General features: G+C 45.0%; 1 protein-coding gene across 1 annotated transcript; it reads left to right on the top strand.

Moving 5' to 3' along the window:
• The first annotated feature begins 4,182 nt into the window (after nucleotides 1-4,182).
• On the top strand, nucleotides 4,183-14,988 carry LOC112111260 (steroidogenic acute regulatory protein, mitochondrial-like). Its single transcript, XM_024206607.2, has 7 exons — nucleotides 4,183-4,246; nucleotides 6,311-6,433; nucleotides 7,810-7,955; nucleotides 8,878-9,036; nucleotides 11,716-11,900; nucleotides 12,997-13,090; nucleotides 14,887-14,988. The coding sequence occupies exons 1-7, from the start codon at nucleotides 4,183-4,185 to the stop codon at nucleotides 14,986-14,988; spliced, it is 873 nt and encodes a 290-aa protein (XP_024062375.2).
• Nucleotides 14,989-22,242: the final 7,254 nt, after the last annotated feature.

Here is a 22,242-nt window from a genome sequence, read left to right as displayed (position 1 = left end):
ATTGCCAGCAGATCGAGGAACGTGATCGTTCCCCTTTATTCGACATTGGTGAGGCCTCATCTGGAGTACTGTGTCCAGTGTTGGGCCCCACACTACAAGAAGGATGTGGAAAAATTGGAAAGAGTCCAGCGGAGGGCAACAAAAATGATTAGGGGTCTGGAGCGCATGACTTATGAGGAGAGGCTGAGGGAACTGGGATTGTTTAGTCTCCAGAAGAGAAGAATGAGGGGGGATTTGATAGCTGCTTTCAACTACCTGAGGGGGGGTTCCAAAGAGGATGGAGCTCAGCTGTTCACAGTGGTGGCAGATGACAGAACAAGGAGCAATGGTCTCAAGTTGCAGTGGGGGAGGTCTAGGTTGGATATTAGGAAACACTATTTCACTAGGAGGGTGGTGAAGCACTGGAATGCGTTACCTAGGGAGGTGGTGGAATCTCCTTCCTTGGAGGTTTTTAAGGCCCGGCTTGACAAAGCCCTGGCTGGGATGATTTAGTTGGGAATTGGTCCTGCTTTGAGCAGGGGGTTGGACTAGATGACCTCCTAAGGTCCCTTCCAACCCTGATATTCCATGATGCTATGATTCTGAAAACTGATAATTTATTCCTACCCTTTGTTTCCTATCTTTTAAGCAGTTACTGATCCACGAGAGGACCTTCCCTCTTATCCCATGACTTCTTACTTTGGTTAAGAACCTTTGGTGAGGATTTCTGAAAGTCTAAGTACACTATATCCACTGGATCACTCTTGTCCACGTTTGTTGACCCCATCAAAGAATTCTAATAGATTGGTGAGTCATGATTTCCCTTTATAAAAGCCAGGTTGACTCTTTCCCAACAAATCATGTTCATCTATGTGTCTAATAATTCTGTTCTTTACTACAGTTTCAACCAGTTTGCCTGGTACTGAAGTTAGGCTTACCGGCCTGTAATTGCCGGGATGTCCTCTGGAGCCCTTTTAAAAAATTGGTGTCACATTAGCTATCCTCTAGTCATTTGGTACAGAAGCTGATTTAAATAATAGGTTACATATCACAGTAACACTCAGTACCTACCTAGGACACCTGATCAGAATCATGGGAATGGCATACAGAAACCCTAAGGATTAAGGAGGGGATAGGCGATGGAGGGCTAAAAGGAGACACAGTGCTATAAAAATAAAGCAATGTAATCAAACAATCATGGACAACCCTACAATAACAAACCAGTGTATGCACAATTAAGACCTCGTAATGAGTGATGGTAACCACAAACACACCAACAAACTGGTATAGCTGAGGGAAATGGGGGGGAGACACTTCAGTTTCAAGCTTCTAGAAGTGTTAGTATAGATGAAGAAAAAACAAATAATAAAATTAAGAATTTCCAAAAAGATGAGAAGTTCTCTTGATGGTGTCCTCTAAATCTCTCTATCCCCCTTGGGACTTTGACATTCACCTGACTTGATGAACCAAGAGCTTTACTTTATACCTCCTTCGTTTAGACTTTTTTTTTTTTTAGTTACTTTGCATACTTGGCTTTGAAGTGCCACTTCAGTACTTTGGAGAGCAGATGAACCAGGAGCAGTGAGATAACAGAGGTCTTTATTTTCTCATATTACATTATGTTTGCCCCCCGTGGCTCAGTACTGGAGCATGTGAACTTGTCTCCACCCTCCACTGTAGTTTCTCTCCTAGATACTCTGTCTCAGGGTGACCCCAACTGGGCTTAAAAGAAGGCACCAAGGCCTTAGGGGGAAGGAGACTGGGTGAGTCGGAGGCCTGGTGAGAGAGAGCTGCCTGAGGAAGACAGAGAAGGGCAGGTGAGAGCTGCCGGAGGAGGAAAGAAGAGATCCAGGGAGAAACAGGAGCAGAAACAGAAGCAGAGGAGAGCTGGTACAGAGAGCCACTGGGAAAAGCAAAAGGTTGATGGTGAAGCCTAGTCAGAGCTGGAGAACCCCTGCTGAGCTTGTGCAGAGGCCCCTGAGAAGAAGGGGAAGAACCAGTCTAGTTAAGAGAAGCTGAGCCCAAAACAAGAGGGTTGATACTGGGGGGTGGATCCCGGGAGCGGGGTAGGACTCACAAGCAGGGAGTCCTGGCTGAGTGGAATACTGTGAGGAGTTCTGTCATGGCAATCCTCACTGGGAATTATCAAAGAAGACTCATCGGAGAGAAGCAGGTCTTGGGATTCCCAGGTAGCAGGCCTGGGGCCAGGCAGCAAGGGCTAAAGGAATTGTGAGAGTAGTTAACTCAGGTGGGTGACCTGGGAAGGGTGGCCTTTGAAAGGGATTGAAGAGTTGGATTTGAGAGGAACTGTTTTTATTATGAGGGATCTGTGGATTGTGGGACTTTATATGAATAAAGGGGTTTGGCTGTGACACTGAGAAACAATATTCCTTTGTATGGGTGGATTCCGAAGGGAAACTGAGGCAGGTGTACCAGTTGTGTAGCAGTCTGCTGCAGGAAGGTGCCCTAAGGAGGGGCAACACTATGACGAAATATACATCTTTCAGCAATACACGCAGAGCAGTATAATCATAGGATCATAGAAATTAGAGATCAGAAAGACTTATTACCCTCAGAGCACACACACATACACACACAGATTAATGCAGTATTGTTTCCTCCAGACCTTTCCCTTCTCCGCGTGACGCCCTTTAGATACACGTAGACTCTTTGGTTAAGCTATACAGCTTTAGTTCTTTCTTTATACATCAAAACCTCATGCCCCTTACATTTTTTCCCCACTTCTCTGAATTACCTCCAATTTTTGACATTTTTCTGATACTGAGGATTGCAGAATTACAGAGCTAAATTATCCTATTACCCCAGGGTCAAACTTTAAACAGGAGTGATTTTGCATGCTTGCAGTGAAGGCTTATATTTGTTGTCCTCACCATGTGGTACCACAACAGAGTTCCTGGGTGGGTTCACTATGGCAAACAAGCAGACAGAGAGGCAGTCAGTGAATCACCAAGTTCTCAGGAGAGGTAGCAAGGAGTTAAATGCACTATAAGAAGCCATCTAGCCCAGCTGAACACACTGGCAGATTTTAGACCTTAAAGAGCTTGATCTCTCTTTATCATTGTTACTCTTTCAAGAGTGAATTTATTAGTACTGGCAAAAGGTGCCAGGCCTGAACACTGAGGTCCATAATGGGAAGCAAGTGCAAAGTGCAAGCTTCCTACCTCTGAGCTCGTCATAGGTCATTCTTGACCTGTCTGAGTCTGCTAACCAGTGTGACAACTAGGTGTCACCTGTGATAGTTTTTTTTTTCAGACGAGTAGCTGTTTCTGGGCACTGAATAGGTTCACTATCTCATTTCACAAAGGGCACCAAACAGGAATCAAATGGTAACAGAGAACTGTCAAATGACCAACATTTGGCAAGTCAGATCAGCATTTTTAGTGAAAGTATTCATATCCACTTCCTAACAAACCAATTATATCCGGTGTTATTCTGCCATGGTTGGAAGGGTTCAAAGGGTGCACATTTCCCATTTTAACCAGAGCAGCAAGAAGCTTACAGTCTACACTACAGAAGATTACAGGCCTGGAACTACATTCACATCCTGTTTAGAGCCAAAAACATACAAGTGAGTCTGTTATAGTTTGTGCACAGAAACCTTCATCATAATATTCAGTGGATACCTACAATTTAACATAGCTCATGTTTCCTATGTGGTGTTAGCCCTAGGGACCTTCAGGGTGATGTGGGTAGAGGGGCAGCTGCCTTAACAGAGTAAAAATCAAGTAGGTGTTCACAAGTAGCTGAAATGGTGCATGTGGGTGATTAAAATAGATTTTAATCTGTGATATCTAACCTCAGAATGGTCCTTGCTCATCACAGTATGTTGCAGTTTGTTTGGAGAGAGAAAAAAGTGTCAGGAGGTTCCAGAAAAGGATTAGTAACCGATTGATATGTTTGGAATACAGTAATGAGTCTGACTGTCCAAAAGCAAGGGAAAGTGCTGACTGTAAAAGGTCTAAAAAGAAACACACAAAAGCAGTGATTTCTCATTACTGTGGGTGCCTCTCTCCGGCCCATCCCTCTGGTTGCCTTGTCCTTGGATGCTCCTCATTCCAGCTGCTTTCTAGAAGCATGGTCCATATCATCAGGTGTTGTCCTTCAAAATCACTATAAAGGCATGATTTAGTGCCACAGGCAGCCTTTGCACTGAATACAAGAGGCAGCAGACGCCTCCACACCATGTTGTCAGCAACTTTCAAACTGTGCTGTGGGATCTCACAGGAGCACCTGCGAAAGATAACTGGTAAGCAGAACTCTCCTTGATTTATAAAGCAGAGCATACAATATACTGTAAATATATTCCTCCATGTAGTGTCAACCATGGAAAAGTGGTGTCCTCTGAATAACTGGTGTGATTCTACAGGACAACCACAATAAATCTCTATGTCCTGTACAGTGGACTCTCTCAGTCACACAGAAAATAGCATCAGTCACTACTCTATAGATAAAATATACTGTATATGTATGTATTTATATAGACATACACTCAGAGAGACATTTATAAACAGGCTGACATGTATATAGTGCACATATTCCTATTTTGCTATATCATGTTTAGGAAGGGTCAGATTTTAATCTGTAAATGCTGCTAATTGTTCTTTCCCTTTATGCAAAAGTAATGGCATAAAAATGGGATCATTAATAATGAACATATATAGGGAGGGAAAGTTGAAAACACATGGAGCCAAATCCTTAGACCATTTATATCAGCTGAGGATTGACCCATAGGGTATGTTGCATTGGTAGACAACAGGTACCTTCTTCGCTAGCAGACCCAACAAATAATCATTACATATTCTCATGGTCAAAAATAAATGACTTGGTTCCTGAATCTATTACATTCAGAATAAACAACAATTATTAGTATCTTGGAGAGGAACGGTAGTTCCTGCTAGTGCAAAAAAATCAACTTAGAAGTATTTGGAAATAAACATTGGCGTCCACTGAAATTTATCATCAAAAATCAAATCCTTCCAAACGAAATTTTTGATGCCAGGGAACAATTCATTGTGATGCCCATGAATCAGATTTCCCCACAGCATGATGTTCTTTACTGCACTGTTCTGCAGAGACACCCTGGTCTATGATACAGTGATCCTCTTTGCAGCAGTCAAGTAGAGTGTATTACAGTAGGATGCAGGGAGAGGGTGTGTTTTGAAGCAGATATTACTGATTTATAGCAGAGGTGCAAAACTGCAGTGAGACAGGGCTACAATGATGTGCAGTAGCTCAGTGAAATATGATGTAACATCCTGGGATAAAAGTGAACTGTGCTAAACATTTTATACTGTAGCTTTCATTAATTTATGATTTGGACAGGAAAATGTTAGAGAAAACTGAAAACGGCAAACTCCCCTCATTCCTCCACTGGAATGTTTTTGACAGCCAAGGTCAAATGGAAGTTATGGGCTTGATGCAGGAATTACTGGATGAGTTTCTAAGGCCTGTGTTACGCAGGAGGCCAGATTATATTATCATAATGGCCTTAAATTCTAGGACTCTATACATCTGATTCTTTTCTGCAAGCTACCAGCAGTGTGGTGTCATTAGAAATTTTCACCATACCACTTAAGTGTCCCTCATTTTGAGGGATGATACTAATTTCAGTCCCCAAATTACCTACATTCCACACAAATTTGATGTCCCCTTACCTTTATTGTTGAAAACCATTTACATTAAACTAAAGTATAATAAGTACTGAGGTTATAAAAAGACCATTTACCCTGACAGAAGCAATCCCACAGCATCTGAAGTTTCCTATATGAATATTTGGTTCATGGTCCTTATTTTGGGCCATCATCACAAACTTGGCCTTGACAGTTCATGAGGCCAACACACACCTTACTGAGAGGAGTCCTACTAGATCAGATTGAAAAATAGGAACATTTCTCGTGAAAATATTTCTGTAAACTTTATCCCTGTTTGCATGAAAAATTTTGAAACTCATCACTTTTCTGTGAGGTAAAAAAAATTGAAACATTTTGGTCACCTCTACAGTTCCAGGCAATTTTCTGGCAGTTCACCAGATTCTTCCCTCTCCAAACAGTTGATTGCTACTCTACCATGGCTGGAAAAAACACCTGCCATGAGGCACGAGGGTTTTTTAATTTTATTTTCCAGCTAAAATAAACTAAAGCATAAGGCAGTGAAGTGCCTTGCTCAAAAGCCATCCACAGTCATCCAGTGAGTGAGTGACTCTGATTAGTGTTATCTTTGCTCTCAGACCTTTGCCTCAATCTCCAGGCCAACATGCCTCCGTACTGAATGTGATACATTTTAATAGCTGTCTATGTTTGTCCCCCTCTAGGTTTGAAGAGAATGGCTCTCTCAGCTATTGGGCATGACACAAGAGGACTCATGTCAAAAGGATCTCACTGCCTGTCTTCTACAGTTCCTGATTATATTAGGAGGATAATGTGGCAGGACCCTGGTAAGAGTTCTGTTTATCACAGATGCTTGGATGTTGCACGTCCTAAGAAATCTCCCATAGGTGGTTCCTACTGCAGCTGGCACAGCCTTTGTGTGCTACCTGCAAACCCATGGATGGATGGATGTGTATTAAAAGACTGTTCTGAATGTGGCTGATCTATAACCAGAGGTAGTGCTATACTGCAGGGAGCACAGAATTAATGTTATTCTCATCACATGAGAGGTCTCAATATCTTGAATAATTCATAACCATCTCAGTATTGGCTAGAGGCCAGAGTTTTGTAATAACCAATGGTATATTCATCCTGAGACTTGTAAGAGAGACAAAATGAACTCATCACAAAATGAAATCCAAAGACTTGTAGAAAAGGTTGAGTCCAGTCAACAGTGTTTTGTTATATCTAGACAGTGTTTTTAGGCCCATCTAATAATTACCTAAAGATTTGCAGATGGGAGCTACCTGTCCTGTTCTTTTGAACCATTGGTTGGAGAGGCAATGTGGTATATGTAATGCTACTAAATAGTCCCCATCTGCATTCAGTTTCTATCACATTACTGTTGGGAACTAGTTTTAAGTGCAATTTTTTGAAAATACTTTTCAGCAAGTCAGCACATAGCCAGTAACTGCCTCCTGCGAATGGTTTTGATTTTATCAAGCCCCATCTCTACTGACCAATACAACTATGGTCACTGAAAATGTTTTTATACCTTGCACTTAAAAACAGTTTCTTATAATGGTAAAAACTGTGATGTAGATGCAGATGCCTATATGTCAACACTGGGCTTTTGAGAGCCATTGTCCAAGTGAGGCTGTAGTAGAAGAGGCCTTTCATTTTGTTTTATATAGGTGGCTTGATTTCAGGAAAATGTTGTTATAGTCGGTGGAATGATGCTACCTGAAGTGACTGGGCCAATCAGCATATTGGCGATAGTTTATTTGGATATTAATGCTATTGCTTAAAAAGTCATCTGTTTAAATGGTTTTCTACTTTAAAGATATTTTATTCCGCAGTTGTGATGTCATGACCAGGACTCATAGCCTTCTGACATCAATGATGGGAAAACTGACTTAAGTGGCTAGCTGGCAATGGGATGTTGCTCTGTATGTTACATTGGAGATGCCCCCCCCCCAAGCAAAGATGTTCAGATCTGGACTTCTCCAAAGTCAGAGAAGATTCAGATCTATCTTCTTAGAGGCCTGGGCCTGAGTTTAGAGGCCCGGGCCTGAGTTGAGAGGCCCATCAGTGCACACTGTAATTCCACACACAACTCATAAAACAGATCCGTCATGTATCTTTATGAAAGGCCAGAGTATATAGGCAAAGTAGGGAGGCTTTGGAACATTCATGAACAAGTACTTTGCACTTGCTCCTGTAGCTGCGGGTGAAAAACATGGCTCTGAAGTTAACTCCAGCTGGTTTTCAAACACGGAGCTTTCCTATGTGAATCAAGGAGAAGCCACCCTGCGTAGGGCTTTAGGGATACTGCAGCAGCAAGATGGCTGGCAGACAGAAACCTACCAGGTACAGTCCTTGCACTTGTTGCTTTTGTTACTCTAGTAGTCCAAAAAAGCTTTCATGCTGAGAAAATCTTGGGGAATGGGGAAGGGCTAGATGGAATCAATCTCGATCACTTCCTCTTATTATTGTTAATAACTATCTCTAGCAATGCCCTCCCCCATAGAGCTCCTTTCAAGACTAAAAGGCCAGTGTCAAAAGAGCAACAGCAAAATGTCTATCACATTTCCACCTGTCTGTGCATGGAAAGGACTATGGGTGAATTAGTTTGAGAGGATAGAGGGCTGTGTGTGAGAGAGAGGGTGTGACTGCCAGGGCACATGGTATGTGTGAAGATACAGAAAAGCAGGTAGAAAACAGGAGTGCTTACAGGAAACCATTCTACATTATGGTCAATGTAAAAGGAAACAGGTGCAACTTCTGACAGACAATTGGCTAAGCACACGCACGAATATATTAAACAAATAGACAAGATGAAAAGGCTTTGAGGGGAAAACGCAGTCAATCATAGTCCCAGAGAAAGTTCAGAATGTTTATGCTACAAAATTAACAGATACCAGCTCATGGCTGTGTTCTGGTTTTTGTTATTTATGTGTTTATATATTAAGATCTTTACTAGGATAGTTTCCTTTAGCTAGAAAGGAAACAGCAAGCACAGAATGAACCTCTGGTGGTGAATATTTTATAAATAAAGAGTAGTGACATGATTTAAATATAATGACTTTCATCTATAAAACAAATGGTGATGAAAAAGGACCAAAATCATTTATTAGAAAGGCCCATTACGTCAGTGAATGATTCAGTGCCCCGCGGTGCATGACCTGGCAGGGAGTGCGGGCAGGCTAACTGACATAGGCCTGGGTCCTGATGGCAGCACACCTACATTATTGTGGTCAGGATTACACTGCCAGGTGTTCTTTCATCCCAGGGAAAAGGAGAGTTGGTGCTGAGTACGGTTCTTCCCAGGCTCGGCAAAGTCTTCCGAATGGAGACAGTGCTGGACGTTCCAGTGGACCAGCTATACTATGAGCTGTTTGAGAAGCTGGAGCAAATGCCTGAGTGGAATCCTACCCTTAGTCGAGTCAAGGTAAATGGAGAGATGGGTCTGGATATTCTACAGCCTCCAGTTTCTCGTCTGCTACTGGTTTGCCTGCTCACAAATCTCTCCCAAAGCCTCCTGCAGTTATTTATTTACATTTATATAAATGCTCTCAGGACCCTTGACAGAATTGAAAACACAGCCAAATTAAATACCCAAATATAGCTAAAGTGCAGCTGTGTCCTTCAGTATAACCCTCCAGCAGCAAGCCAGGCAACTCAGGAGCTCAAATCCTCTCTTCCCTCTAAGTAATTCCCCATTTATGACAGCTTCCCACCGCCACTCCCCTCCATTTCCAATGCCTGGATACAGAGCTGAAGTTTGCAGCATGGCCTGAAGGTCAGCAGGCTGCGGCTATTTCAGGCCAAGGGGAAGGGTGAATTCTAATGCCATGGGGACATTGTCAAGAACAACCTGCCAGCAGCCCCTTTGTGTATTGTATATGCCAGTGGGGCTTCAACTCCAGCGCCTCTGCTGATCTCAGCTGTGACGGTATGTCACAGGGAAAGAGGTGGTCTCTCCAATAGGTAGGACGTAAGCCATTTAGGGCTTTGTAGGTCAAAACCAACACTTCAAACCTTACTTAAAAATTCACAGACAGCCAATACTGATAGTGGAGCTCCAACAGAATATACTTGTGGTAAGATTCTCCACCTACCAACTAGATCTAGGATCACAGGAACCTATATAGGATCTTAGAAGAGAGAAATGTGTTGAATGTCAGTGCCATTCCCTGAAAGGGCAGGATATAAACCCACAGAAAAAACTGCACAGAAGGACTCAGGCTATTTAGAAGAAGTGGAGCCTATTACATACAACTATTGCACCTTGCTGAGAACGTGGACATGAAACTAAATGCAGTAAAAGAGCAGGTGTTAAAGTGGGGCAGGGAGTTGTGATACACTAACATATATTTTAAGATTTACTTGATAATGTGAGCGCTGGGGGGCTTTTTGTTTTGGATACCATATTCATCAAGAAAGAGGAAGTAAAACAATTCCCTTGGGCACCCTGATTATAGGAAACGTATATTGATCATTGTCCAATATATTAGTGACTGGCCCATGAGACCAAAGTTGGAACTCAGAACGGGAGGGTCATCCCCTCATTGTGTGATCAGCTGTTAGATATTTGCATTGGGTCACAGCAAACAGTGAACTGGAATCGTTTAGTTTTTATACAGAAACAAGCTGCTGCTTTTATGGCCCCATGCAGACATCAGTGTGCAGAGTTTCTTTATAAGACCATCAAGTTAAGGGACCATGAACTAATGCGTAGATAATGCTAATTAACTGAGTGAAATGAATGTATGTGCTGAGTCATTTAATGAAGTCCATGTAAATCACAAAGTTCACAAGTCAGATGTACAGCAGAAACCTATTGGAATGCTGACAGCTACTTGGATAATTAAACTGATTATACAAAGATCTTTGAAGGGGTCTTCAGCAATAAAATAGAGAAACACACCTCCTTTCCCCACCCCAAAACCAACAGAGGGTTGGGTTCTGAGATGGGCCTTAATAGGAGGTCAAATACCTAATCAGAAGTAAAGAAATAACTAGTCAGAGCAGAAGCAGCATTTTCCCATTGGCTAACAGACTAGATCTGACCATTCCTACCCTGGGATGTTTTCCCAGAAATGTTTTGTTCTTCTCAGGACCTAAGACTGCTAGTGATGCTGCTGTACTGCAGGGGGGAACACAGCACTGGGAGTGGATTTTGAGTGCATTGCAGCTTAGAATTAAGTTTCTCTGCTTTGTTTTGATTTGGCCTCTAAATTCCTGCTCTCCTAAGTTTAGTAACTTGCTAGTCAGAGATCAATGTTACCTCTGCTGCATTATAGCTCAGGGCACATCCCTGGCTAGCTCCTACGCAGGCTAGTAGAATCACACAGTATTTCCTAATCAGTACATTCTGTCTCTTTCAGCTTAGCTTCCACACTAGTATTAGACACACTCCCCACCCCTTTAAAGGAAGTGAAGTACCTAACCCATAAACTCTTGCTAGCTAATGACATTTCTTATTAGGTCAACAGGACTAACCACTTCTTTCAGCCCTCACAGCCTATCACTCCTAATATTGGTTAACCCAAGTTCCTAGGAGCACATCCCCCTTATACTGTGCTGGGAGGATTACTTAATTATCCGCAGCTGGTCAAGCTCTCCCACCCTGCCAGTCCCTGCACTTAGCGCTTGCAGCTGTGATCTTTCCTCTGCTGTGGAAGACAGTGTTAACCCCAACCCTGCCAACTCTTAGGACTAGTTGATACTTTCCCAATCATTAAGCCTATATAGGCAAGGAAGGAACAAGTTCTAAATGGGGCATGAAATCCAGCCTTTGCTACTGTATATATGCCTTGATCATAGCAGCTTTGGAAAAAGATGGGGGGATGGTTAGAACATTCCACCTCTACTACTCAAAGATGTACCAAGAATACATTTAAAGGTGGGTTTCCACAGCTATGGAAAGGTGCCAGCAAGGAGAACAAGCATTTGTTTTGCAAAACCATTACTGCCTTTAAGGGAACAAAATGGCCAGCTGGTTCAAGGGCTGTTGCCACCCCCTATGCTTGTTTGGAAGGGGATCATGTTTTCCAGACTGTTTGGTTATTGCAGTTTCCAATCCAGTAGTTTCTATTCAGTTCTTTGGTTTGTGTTCTTGCTAAAGATCCTCCAAAGAATTGGGAAGGACACTCTGTTGACTCATGAGATCACTGCTCAGCGCCCTGGGAACCTCATTGGTCAAAGGGACTTTGTCAGCGTACGGCACTGCTGGAAGAAGGAGACAACTGTGTATCTGGTTGGCACTGCAACCCACTCCGAGTTCATGCCTATGCAAAAGGGGCAAGTCAGGTGAAGGCTCTGAATGTTAACAGGAATCTGTGCATGCATTATTTTAGCATGTGTGTTGTGCACTCAAGAGGTACATCTTCCCTATAGATGCTGGTGTGTGTGTGTGTGTGTGTGTGTGTGTGTGTGTGTGTGTGTGTGTGAGAGAGAGCATGAATGCACAATTTCAGTGGAATACAAATATGTTCAACACAACACACATCTAGGCCCACATAGAAACCACGCTTCTGAACATGTTAAAAATAAAATGTAACACTCAATTATTTAATGCCTTACCTGCCTTGCAGTTAGCACCTAGCAACTGCAAGGCAGGTAAGGCGTTAAATAATTGAGTGTTTACATTTTATTTTTAACAAGGCACCATTACAAGTGAAGATCCCAGCCCTCTTTTGGGCCCATCAAGTGCACAGATGGATACCAATATCAGTCTCTAATCAGGAGAAGATCTGAAACAGAATAAGGTGCAGCTCAGGAATGTGATGCCTTGGTAGAGGGGGCAGGACTGGAATGGTAGGGTCTGATGCAGATTAGGCCTGAGGTGCATTAGATGGGCTGTATAGAGTGCTATGCCTGGTTTCTAGCCTGCATCGCTGGTACACTCCATTATGTTTATGAGCACTAAATTCACTTACAAAGTACAGGCCTGACCCTACAATAACATCTGCACAGGAATGCCCACGTGGCCACGCAGAGACACATTAGCTGCAGGGGTCTGCCTGCACAGATGTCATGGAAGGACCGGGCCAAGGAATCTAAAATGAAATGTTACTAGTGAGGTGATGTCTATTAAGCTGAGAGCTGATACCTGTATAGTTCAATGGTTAGTCAAACTTCTTCCCCCAGGAAGAACTACCCATCTGTGGCATTATTATTCGACTTTAATAAATGTACTTTTAATCTATTTGTATTTAATTCATGCACAATTGGCTCAGTCCAATAAGAAGGGATGTCATGGAGAGCTTGTAAGCAGGTTTCAATGTGAGCAGATGTGCTAATCCAAACCTGAGGTAGCTGGGACTACTTTAGTGTCCAAGTCAGAAGGTTCAGTTGGTCTCTCATTGGAAAGAAGCTAAATCCCTTTTTCTCCCGCAACTGCCAGGGCTGAGTCTGGGTTGAGCTGCATTGTTCTGCAACCGCTGGAGGGTGACCAACGTCAGACTCGCTTCACCTGGCTCCTGAGCATGGACCTCAAGGCAAGTTCATGCTGCCTTGCTAGGAGATATGACCATTTTGCTCCTGGCACCTATGGGAGGCAGACTTGCGGTATGAGGAGGACTCTAAGGCAATGATCCTTTCTGGGAGCTGGGGAATGGATTGCTGTAAAATAATAGCGAGACACTAACTTCACGCTCCTTAGCATGGTGTGTTATCACATTAATACTGGTAGCTAGCCAGGCTGTTTATACTCTCAGGAGCCCCTGGGATAGGTGCATTCTCTTTTCTTTTGTTTCAGGGAAGGAACACACAGTGCAAGCTGACACAGTACTCCTGGGGGAATTCTGCGCTACTGTGCATGTGCAGAATTTATGTTCCCTGCAGATTTCTTTGCTTCCCCGTCAGAAAGTCATTTTTCTGTGGGGAAGCAAAGGAAAGCCACGAGCACTCATGCAAACTTCCCCAGCAGTATGCTTCAGGTGCCCAGGGCAACTGGCAAAGAGGTAAATCACTGTGGGATAGGAGGCAGGACTGTGGAAAACCCGGCTGGTGACTCCGACCCTGCACCGGGCTCAGCTGCTAGTCCCGGCTGGGCTGGGGAGGACAGGACTTCTTCCCCTGCACAGCATCCAGGGCTGGGTCAGACCCACCCCCAGATTTCTCCCCCAGCTGTAGAAAACTGTGCAAACTCCCCCCCCGCCCGCCTCCGCTTCCTGCACCCTGTCCCATTGTGCCTCAGGTGCAGGAGGACGGAGGGGGCTCACTGTATAGGGAGCTGCTCCCCCATCCGCCCAATCCCCATGCATCCAGACCCCCGATGAGCTTCACCCCCCTGCACCTGGACCAACCCAATGAGCCACCCATACCCAGATCCCCACCCTTCTGAGCCCCAATTAACTACACCTGGATCCCCCCCGCACTGAGCCCCACTCCCCCAGCATCTGGACCCCCCATTGAGTCCCCCACACCCTCCTGCTGAGCTCTATCCCCCCACACCCAGACCCCCCACGCTGAGCCCCAACCACCTTCACCTGGACTCCCCTGCAGAGTCCCATTATCATTGCGCCCAGAACCCCCCAACAAGCCCCTGTGCATCCAGATCCCCCACACACCTGGATTCCCCACTGAGCCACCTGCACCCAGATTGCCCCACACAGAACCCTCTCAACCCATACCTGGACCCTCCACACTAAGCCCCTCCACACTTGGATCCTGCCTTGCTAGCCTGCCTGCCAGCATACACCTGGTGCACCTAGTACAGAGGGGCAGGGCCCTGGGTGTTTCTGGGGCAGGCCTGGTCCTTGCACTGTGTCAGGGTCAGGTGCAACCTCACTGCTGAGTCTGTGTCTGGGGGGAATCTGTGCGCAGAATTTTTAATTTTTTTTTGGCACAGAATGCCCTCAGGAGTAAGGGATGTGCCGTGTGGGCAAGATTCACCCCTGTGCTGACACTGGGGCAGGGACCAAGAGGAGGCATCTTGCACCACCATTATTCAGACTAGCTTTAATTGCTGAGCCACAGGATAACCTCAGGTCTCTGTCCTTGTCTCCTCTAGTCCAACCTTGTATGACCCCCAACCCCGGGGCTACTGCAGTGGGGGCACAAAGCTGACACAGCCGGTTCTGCACCTGCAAAGTGTCCCCCTCCCTCCGATCCACATGCCCCGCACCCCCACACTGCAGGTGCATTCCCCAGGAGGGACTCCAGGCTCCCAGACTCCTGAATTTGCACCTACATGGATGGAGCCCTCTCTCCAAAACTGAGCTGAGGCTGTCAAATTCGTTGCACTGACATCTTCAGCCCCGCTTATTTAAAGATGTTTTGTTTTTTTAAGGGATGGATCCCCCAGTCCATTATCAACCATGTCCTACCTCAGTCTCAAGCGGACTTTATCAGACACCTACGCCAGCACCTTTCCACCACAGCACAACCCTGAGCTTCTGGGAGGATAGACTTTCTCATAGCACAAGGCTGCCATAAAGGGAGGAGGAGGAGGATGCAGGAAACAAAGGCTAGGCCTGTGCCTTTCATGTTTACTTAAACGCTGCTACAGCCAAGGTGGCATTACAACTGGAGATCAGCTGAAAAGCAAAATTCTGATCCTGGCGTGAAACACCCCAAAGCTTGGAGGGTGTTCAGCTGCGGCGCATGGGCTGCACCCACTGTAGCGCTAGGGCCTATAGGGATGGTTTGGGCTTCTCTCTACTTATGTCTTTCTCCACCACTTTTCTGCCCAGAGCTGGACTGGGCAGTGACCCCAGCAGCCAGCAACATGCATTCCGGGTAGCGGGTAACACTAACAGGAGCTCAGTTAGTGGGCTGCTGTGCTGTGTTCGGAAGTGGGCAGATGTCATTGAAATAATCTCTGCTCATTAGCACGACATTAGCCCAAATGACAAGGCACTTGCCTAGTGAGCCTAAGGATTACCCCTAACTGTGAGCTCACCACTTCCTGTACTAGAACAGTAATATGGTGTCTGGCTCCCTCTAGTGGTATGTCACCTCCTACCAGAGGACCTACAAGGTATTTTATACTTTTTCATATTGACTTCTGTTTGACGTTTATGAAGCAGAGTTTCTTTCTCTGCTTTAGTCTGTTGTCAGTTTCATCTGACATTGAAAACTTGGGTGGTGTTCTTTGGCTTGAACTGCTCAGTCACCTTTTCTTTAGAAAGTCTAAACTGATTTTTATTTTTCTCTAATTTGATGGTACCAGATATAAAGAGAGAAGCTTCAGTCCCCAGAGCCCTAGCACCTGTCTTGATTGGCAGAAAGGGTGTGTTTTTCAAACATGTTAAGCCGGTGTCTTGATGGAGCTTTCCAGTCTTATTAAGCTAACGCATTTGAAGCCATGTTAGCAGGCTGTGCGGTAACCAAGGATGTAGCCTAGATTAAAACAGGGCCAGGTAACATGACTTCAAATGTTTGAGCCTAGGTCTTGATGGGGCTCTCCAATCATGTTAAGCCAAGTTGAATGAGGTAACACACTTTTTGTCCATCAAGGCAGAGCCCTGACAATTAAACTATACAGAGAACAGGAATGGAATTGCAGTGAGTTACAAATACACTTGGATTCCATCCAGGGATTCCAGTAACATTCTAATCTGTGAGTAGAGGTCATGATCTGTCCATGAGATGGGATTTCCTGGTGGTTGCATTGCTACACATTTATAACTAGGATAAACCATACTTACTACTCCAAATTTGTAGCTTAAAACCACTGGGAGCAATTTCTTTGGCTCTTTAACTAGCATGGCCTTCTTAGAAATGGGATGTATGTTTGAATGAATCCATCCCCATTTTGCTCACCGAACAGATGGCCGCATGTCTCACTTCACAGAAACTATGAAACATAATTAAAACCAAACACTGCAATAGTGGGTCAGACTGCATGAACCAAGCAGGCTCGTCTGGTTTTTATGAAATGTAGTTATTGCAGCCGTTTCAGTGTGCTTGCTAATTTATAAGTGCATGTGTTTGTGTGTTTCTTGGGCCACTCTCATTTACTGAATAGAAACACTGCCAAAATGTCTCTAAGATTTCATGGGACCCAGCCAGGTGTGTGTCTGTATGGGATTTGTTGAAGTTAAATAAAGAAATGAAATACTGTTCTTCTTAAAGCCTGAATTAACTGATACTGCCTCTGATTTACACCCCAGCCAGAGAGGTGGACTGGAGGTGGGGAAAGGGTTATTGAACACAGTCCCCTAATGATAGAAATATGGACGAAGCTCATGCTTTGGCTGTTACACTCCACTAATCCAAACTCAGTAGTACTGCGTACTCACTTTAAATAGGTGCCAGGCAGTGGAGATGAGGCCCATGCAAGGGCCTCAAAGTGCTCTACAAACTAATGCAATGGGCCTCTGCACTTGGCATTCTACTTCGTCTAATGATGGGACTTTTCCCATCACTTTTATAATCTTCCTCCCCGTATCATTCTTCCTGAACCCAGAATGAAATCTACTTCCTGCCCATTCCTTCCCTCTTGCATAACGTGCAGAGAGATACAATCTGGGACTACTGCCCAGGACCCCTGCTACTGCTCAACCCACTTCTCAATAACCACACACAGGTTGCATTATTCACATGGTATATTTCCCCCACTGCCCTCAAAAATAAACCAACAGAAAAAGGTGAGGGCATTGAGTGGATTTTTTACATTAAGAGTTTCAAAAAAAACCCAACAACAACAAAATTAATAAATATTAAAAAGCTCTGAATCTTATATGTACAAAACTTTATACATCATAACACTGGACAAGGTTACATCACAGGAATGATTTGACGTGTTCATCGGCCAAGGAGGAGATAGGAAACCACCCCAAGTCCCAGCTCCACTCACCCTGTTAGGTATCGGCTGCAACATACAATCTTATTGTGGGTGGGAGTGGCAGAGGTGGGGGGAGACAAATCTTCACTACTGTGGGATGGAGAGATTGGTGATGTGACTTGCCCCATACACATAGTGTCATTAGCTGGTGTGACACTGGTACATCCCTGTGCAAGACCTTAAACTGCACCTCCTTCATATACATTTGAATCTCACTGTTGTGCCCAGTTCTGGTGTTGACTAGTGTTTTCTCTGGTTTGCAAACCACGTATGTATTAGGACTTCACCAACATCAAACAAATGCCCAACTCACTATAGATCAGTCTACACTGAGCAAGAAAACCATTTTAGGAACATCAATCGCATCAACTGGTTTGTTGTGTTGCTTGTCCTTGCAACATTAATACTTTTGCAGAACTCTCTTGGTACATCCACACACAATCTTACAACCACTGTTGTACCCAGGGTCGCCGAGAGCGGGTTCGGGCCCCGGTGAAAAATTTTTTTCGGGCCCCCCAGCAAGGGCGGACCGAATAAACAGGGCCAACGGGGGAGGGGGAGAAAGCCGGGCCCCAGGCCCCCTTCCGGACTGCCGGGCCCCGGTAATTTGTACCGGCTTCCCCCGCCTCTCGTCGGCCCTGGTTGTACCAGTGGGTTCCAGGATCCTTGAAGCACCATCCTATAGTGCTCTATCATGTTGCAGAGAGTGAGGGCTTTGGGGTAATTTCCAAATCTGACACACTGCACTGTGGAACATAGGCGGCAGAAATGGGTGTATTGGTGTAGCTGCTAAGCTTATAGCTTCCTGCTCACAGTAGGGACAAACTACTGTAGACCGCGCTCATTCAGCCAGTCCTGAGACAAAGACTTGCTCCCAGATGCTGCAATACAAAACTTGTACAACACCTAGGACAGCTGTTGTGTGTGGAGTGCAAGGGCCTGCACATGTTTCTGCTTTCTGGAGACATCCCAAGCAATGATTGTTAGCAATCGTTTTTTAATGCTTGATGTAAACAGGTTTTGTGGGGGGCAAAGAGCAAATGTGTTGAACTCGCTTAAGGGAAAAGTTTTGCTTCAGGGGGAAAAAGCTGAAAAACTGCCTATGTTCATCTTAATCCCATTGAGTTGCCACAGAACTAGCAGGAGAGATGCATGTTACCATCTCCACCAGGCAACAGTTCCCTCCTCTCAGCTTTTCCCTGTGGATTCAAAGTAAATGTCATAGCAGATGTGGCCTACAAGTCACAAAGTTACGACTTTGGAGCTGATGCAGTGAGTCATCACAATTACGTACTACGTTTTAGTGCATAATTTATATTAATTATGTGCTATGTTTATATAATGTGTCAAACCTGAGCCCTGAAATCAGGGCTCAGTTTGACTCCACATGTGACAGGTTTCCAGGCCTTAGCCACGCTGGTGCACTGGGAGTAGTTGTTGGTGAGATGGAGAATGGTTCCTACCCCACCCCAAACTCTCCAGAGGCTGGGGCTGAAGTGGAGCTGCTGGTATTCTGGCACTCAAACCTGCTCACAATACTGATCAGGGATGACCACTGGCTACAGACAGTAATTGTGGAGGATGATGCGGTATTTCCTAACCCGTTCCACCCAGTGGGTGTTGCCATCAAGGTAATGTACCTTGGTGGGAGCTGTAAGCTTCAGGTGAGAGTCTTAGAAAAGAATGCTCTTTAAAGAGTAAACAACACACAAAATGAAGCATTATCTTTGGCATAATAAATAAACACTGACACTCAAGCACTCCCTTAAAAAGTTCATAATGATATTTCAATTAGAGAGACAAGCCACTAATGTTGTGTGCAGTTTGCAGTAAGAAGTCGTCTAAGGGCCAGATTCTGATTTGTTACACCTATGTAAGTCTGGAGTAACTCCATTAAAATCAATGAGGTTACTCCAGATTTACATTGGTGAAGCTCTTGCCAGAATTGGGCCCAAGGTCTGCAGCAAACTTATGAAAGGGTCCATTATGGTTCCAGAAACCTGCATGCCTCTATCACAGACATCCTGTTACTGCGTTTCCTTACATGTGGTGTTAGTTTTAAGAATGCTTGTTTGTTACATTTTGGTAAGGGGTCTGCGATGGTCTGACATGAAATTGCACTAGCTACCTGGATTAAGGTTTCTGCTTTCACTAGACCCGTTTTATACGCCAGTATATCTCAGGGCTGGGAAAGTGTCTCTGAGGGACAATAGGTCACAAGCAGTTTGCATTCAGGGATTGGTTGATCTGATCTCCAACAGCTTCAAATTCCTTACAACAGAAACGAACCAGCTGCAACAGACCAGGCAGGTATTATTGATACAGCATGCACAGTGTCCATGGCTTCCTTTTCTTGGGCTAAGTCTCCAGCACTACACTGGCCTTTAAATACTTAATGTAGCCTTCAGAAGCATATAGCTGGGACTCTGAGTTCCACGCCTGCCAGTGACCTCACGCAGGCCCAAAACATGTGGGCACCCCAGCTATCCCTCCCCTGTCTCAGATTCAGAGAGATAGTTCCCTACCCATCTTGTCAGCCACAGGTGAGGGTGCAGAGAGTCACTACCAACCCAGACACTCCGCATTTTTTGCCCTTGGCTAAAATGTCATAGCAAGCCTTCCAATGCAGAAGGTAAAAAACAGAAAAATGTAAGAGGCAGTAAAGAAAGAACGAACCATTTTTCACTACTCCCCATTCCTGCCAAAAGGCCCCAAAGGATTTCATTAGTTTAACAAATTATTGGGTTTTTTGAGCATTTCTACCCCTTTTGTCACTTAGGTGTATATACACTTCATTCATACTATAGAGCCCTCCTTCTTGCAAACACATCATTTAAAATTAAAGCCTTAAAAGCACTAACCAACAATATATGCGCATGGACTGGATTACACCTTGTTAGGGGTTGAGTTAAAACCTCACTGAAACTGACATACGAATGTGACTTCAATTTAAAATAGCTGTGAGACATTTAAGGGACCACACTTAAAACAAGGCCTAACAGAGCCCACCCAGGAGTTTTGGATTGTGTAGGTGGAGGGGTTGAGTTGGGGGAGAGGGGGAGAACACCCAGAAACTGAAGACAGACAAGAACAGAGAGGCACGCAAAAAGCAAGAAAGCCAAGCAATAGCCTGTGAGCACAGTGTGACCCTGGACAAAACTAGTGGGAACAAGCTTTTGGGCCTGTTGGCTAAAGAGGCTTGGGGCAGTAAGCTAAGGAAATGCTCCTTTTGCTCTTGATTCCTCCTGCAATCAGAGAAACAGGGCTTTGCACATTCCTTGTAAATAAACAAGATTGCAGCAAAGAAAATATCAGACTCCATCGATTGTTACTTCCAGCTGGAACATCCCAAGGCCCTGAAATTTGACTAGCTGCTCGGGTCAAAAAAGGGCAACAATATCTTTCTCTTTACACCATCCATTTGAGTCAAGTGAGCGTCCTCGTCTCTGACACAAGAGGAAGATTATCTAGGACCCACCCCTTCAGGATGCTGGGCACCTCCTACAAAGGGCTGGACTTCCTCAGCAGCCAAGTCAAGACGAGGTCTGGACTCAGCCCTTCACACGAGGCATGAGGTGGATCTGACGCTTACTGAGCTCTGAACACTCCTTAACTCCACGAGGCTTGCAGTCTAGAGACTGAGGGCATGCTGCAAATCAGCTGACCCACATTCTTTCCTGCACCAGTGACAACTACAGGGGCACAATCCTGCTCCCATTGAAGACGGCATTGAATCAGCCAAACACTGATTTCAGTGGGAGCAAAAGCAAGCCCACAATAAGCACAAATGTCAGAAAAATGTATTTTTGAGAACGGATTTGCAGCCGGACTCATGTCTCAACATCCGTCTGCCAAGCCAGGCCTGGCCTTCAAACCCACCTACTATTCCAGCAATTTTGCCTACCTTATTCTCATTTGCAATGATCCCCCACCTGCCTTTGCCCGAACTGTTGTCTTGTCTTATTTGTGTCCATCTTGTCCAGATTAGGCCTGGCTTCTGCAAAGCACCGAACACCAGCTGCAATCTTCTGAGAGCCCTCAACTCCCACTGAAGTCAGCCCTTTCAGGAGATGTTCAGCACCTTGCTTGACTGGGCTCAATCCTGCTCATGGGAGTTTTGCCATTGACTTCAGTGGGAGCAGGAATAGAGTCAGACTAGATGGGTATGTCCACACTGCAATTAAACACCAGTGGCTGGCCCATGTCATCTGACTGGGGCTCACAGGGCTCAGGCCACAGGGCTGTTTAACTGCAGTGTAGATGTTTATGCTTCGGATGGAACCTGGGCTCTGGGACCCTCCCCACTCATGGGGTCTCAGCAGGCATCAAAACAGCACCTTATAGAACAGTTTTAGAGGACAAGCACAGACCCCCATAGCCAAAATTTCAAATGAAGAGACGTGCATTGTCGATCCACATGTTGCTAACCAACTGTTCTACGCAGGGGCTGCTCTCCTCAGGACCGTCAGGGCAACATACTTCTTTCACAAACACAGGAATTTGCAACATATTTATGTATTGAATTCCCTCATTTTCTCTGCAGTTAATGCCACACTTCTTCCCCCACTTCTGCCTCTTTCTCTGGTGACTGACCTTGTCATTGCCTCACTACATAGAGCCTCCAGACACAAACGCCAGCTGCCAGCCTTGAAGGGACACCCTACGCAGCTGGAGACAGGTTGTGAGCACAGTGCAGTTCAATGACTCCCCCCCCTGCCAAAGAAGCCAAACACCCCTGCCATGTACCATCCCTCTCCCAGTTGGGTCAGGACACTGACAGCTCCACTCCTGACCCTGCTTTTGAAACTGGGTCTCCCTATCCACACGTATAGAGTACAAGTCCATCTGGCTTGCTGT

This window comes from Terrapene carolina, unplaced genomic scaffold, assembly GCF_002925995.2.
Source record: "Terrapene carolina triunguis isolate 2854851 unplaced genomic scaffold, T_m_triunguis-2.0 Scaffold95, whole genome shotgun sequence".
Classification (NCBI taxonomy): domain Eukaryota; kingdom Metazoa; phylum Chordata; order Testudines; family Emydidae; genus Terrapene; species Terrapene triunguis.
This window is presented reverse-complemented; position numbering and strand designations above follow the sequence as displayed.

Coding starts and splice junctions, on each gene's coding strand:
- LOC112111260 (XM_024206607.2), top strand. CDS start 4,183: ATGTTGTCAGCAACTTTCAAACTGTGCTGTGGGATCTCACAGGAGCAC. Junction 6,434..7,809: donor GATAATGTGGCAGGACCCTG/GTAAGAGTTCTG, acceptor TTGCTCCTGTAG/CTGCGGGTGAAAAACATGGC. Junction 7,956..8,877: donor GGCAGACAGAAACCTACCAG/GTACAGTCCTTG, acceptor CTTTCATCCCAG/GGAAAAGGAGAGTTGGTGCT.